Source organism: Octopus bimaculoides, chromosome 18, assembly GCF_001194135.2.
Source record: "Octopus bimaculoides isolate UCB-OBI-ISO-001 chromosome 18, ASM119413v2, whole genome shotgun sequence".
Classification (NCBI taxonomy): Eukaryota; Metazoa; Mollusca; class Cephalopoda; order Octopoda; family Octopodidae; genus Octopus; species Octopus bimaculoides.
Window position 1 is genome coordinate 971,087 of NC_068998.1, and position 2,212 is coordinate 973,298.

The following is a 2,212-nucleotide window of genomic DNA, read 5'->3' on the forward strand; positions in this document are numbered from 1 at the left end:
GGGGGTGGATTGGTGGCAAATATCTTGTCATCATTCCACTGCAGAGAGTCTGGCTTGTTGGGGAGGTGGTGCAATCACAAGGTCATCAGATACCTTTTGTGGTAGAATTTCTTATTGTTTGAGTTCAAATCCCATTGAGGTCAACTCTGTCTTTTGGTTCCTCCAGTGTTCGTAAATAAACTACCAATCAAGTACAGGGAGTGGTGGTAGGGGTAGTCCTCCTCCCCCTCCTCCTCTTCCCCCTCGTCTTCTTCCTCCTTCCCTCCTCCTTTTTTCTCCCGTCCTCCTCTGTTCCCCCTCCTTCCCTCACTTCCCCTCTGTCTCTGCCTCATCTATTTCCCCTCTATCTCCTCCTCCTCTCCCCTTCCACATTCTCCTCTTTCTCCACATTGCTCTTCTTCCTCTCCTCTATCTTCTCTCTCTTCCCTCCTCTCTCTCTCTCTCTCTCTCTCTTCTACCTCTCCTCTTCGTCATCGTTGTTGTCCTCCTCCTCCAGTATGCCCACCACTTTAGAATGCTCTCCTAGATTAATATGATTGGCTTACAGTCCCAGAGGGTCACAGCCCTGAAACAAAATGCGTTTAGTGCACAATGTCTGGTGAAGTCGAATTCAAAGTGTTGCTTTGTAAAAACCTCCTCGTTTTATTATTCCATCTCTTTTTTCTTTATGGTTCATAGTTTTCCTTCAGAAACTCTGTGATTCTATGCAAAGTTTATTACAGTTCATTATTCATCCTGTATTATTCCATTATTTCTAACTCAGCCATGTTCTCTCTTGAATTGCAGGACCAAACTGCTGAGAACCTACCCTAAACTGCACTTACCATTCAATGCTACTGTCTGCACCTTGACGTTTGGCTGTGCTTTACCTGTTGCAATTGCATTATTTCCACAGACTTGCAAGGTAAATATTCTTAGATCACACTCACACAGCAGTCATAGATACACTTAGTGCATCTACACACACATGCACGCACAAATATATAAACATCTTTAAAATCAAAAAGAGCCATACATTATTTAGTTGTAGATATCCCTAAAGGACAGGATGGTCATGGCTGGAATCATAGGTCTGATTGATTAGATTTGACTAATGACTCAGCAACAACAACAGCTCTAATATACAACAATAACTCATGCGTATAAAGCAGTACCAGTAATTAACCAGTCACATATAATTGTTCTCTGATGTTGTGATTTCTCTTACAGATCCGTGTTGAGAAAATGGAACCTGAGATTCGTGGTTTAACAACAGAGGAATATGTCTATTGTAACAAGGGTTTGTAAGCCTTCAGCTCTAGTTTAGGGACTCATGTGCATATAAGCATATACATGTGTAGATATAGTTATACTTATATATATGTACACACACACACACAGACACGCACACACGTACATACACACACAATGTAGATATTGAAAAACAGCACGTATTCACATATGCATATAAAAACATGCCTGCAAACACACACATGCATAGGTGAACAAAATTATACACACAGATATATACACATGTATTCACACACACACACACATATGCCTACATAATACACACACATAAACACACACACACACACACTCACATACAGATACCTATATGCATACACACATATAGAACTGTTAGTTCATACATGTGAAAATATATTTTGATACTTTGTTTTCTCATCCAACCCATACAAGCATCAAAAACCGATGTGAAATGAGCGTGTTGATGATAATGATGATGATGAGGATGATGATAATGTTGAAGAATCATTTTTCTTTTGTATTTTTCTTTTCATTCCAAAGAGTGTAATGGGAGCTTTTACATGCCACCAGCAATAACCACGACTATGCACAGGTGCCATTTACATGGCACCGACAGCAACCACAACTACGATTCATGGGTGCTATTTACATGGTGCTGCCAATAACGACGATTCCTGGGTGCCAATGTAGCAAATGACCATGACTACGATTCACGGGTGCCATGTAAATGGCACCAGCATGGCCACAACAATGATTCCACTTGGCCTAACGAATCTTCTCTCGCACACACCACATCCAATGCCTCTTGTGCCTAATTTTTTTTCTCAAAATGCTTACACTCTGTTGTTCATGCACACTGACACTGCACATCCAGTGAAGCATACTAACTTCTTCCAAGCTTTTGCATGTCCTCTGCGGTCACAGTCCATGTTTCACTGCCATGTAGCATAGCTAACTATATATA

At 41.0% G+C, this 2,212-nt stretch overlaps 1 protein-coding gene across 1 annotated transcript in view; it reads left to right on the forward strand.

Annotated features, from left to right (window-relative positions):
* Positions 1–2,206, forward strand: part of LOC106874271 (sideroflexin-5) — a 20,485-nt gene extending 18,279 nt beyond the window's left edge. Inside the window, exons 10-11 of the mRNA XM_014921934.2 lie at positions 787–904; positions 1,210–2,206. Of these exons, the coding sequence (XP_014777420.1) occupies positions 787–904; positions 1,210–1,287 (196 nt within the window). The 3' untranslated portion in view covers positions 1,288–2,206. The remainder of the gene's footprint in view (positions 1–786; positions 905–1,209) is intronic.
* Positions 2,207–2,212: the final 6 nt, after the last annotated feature.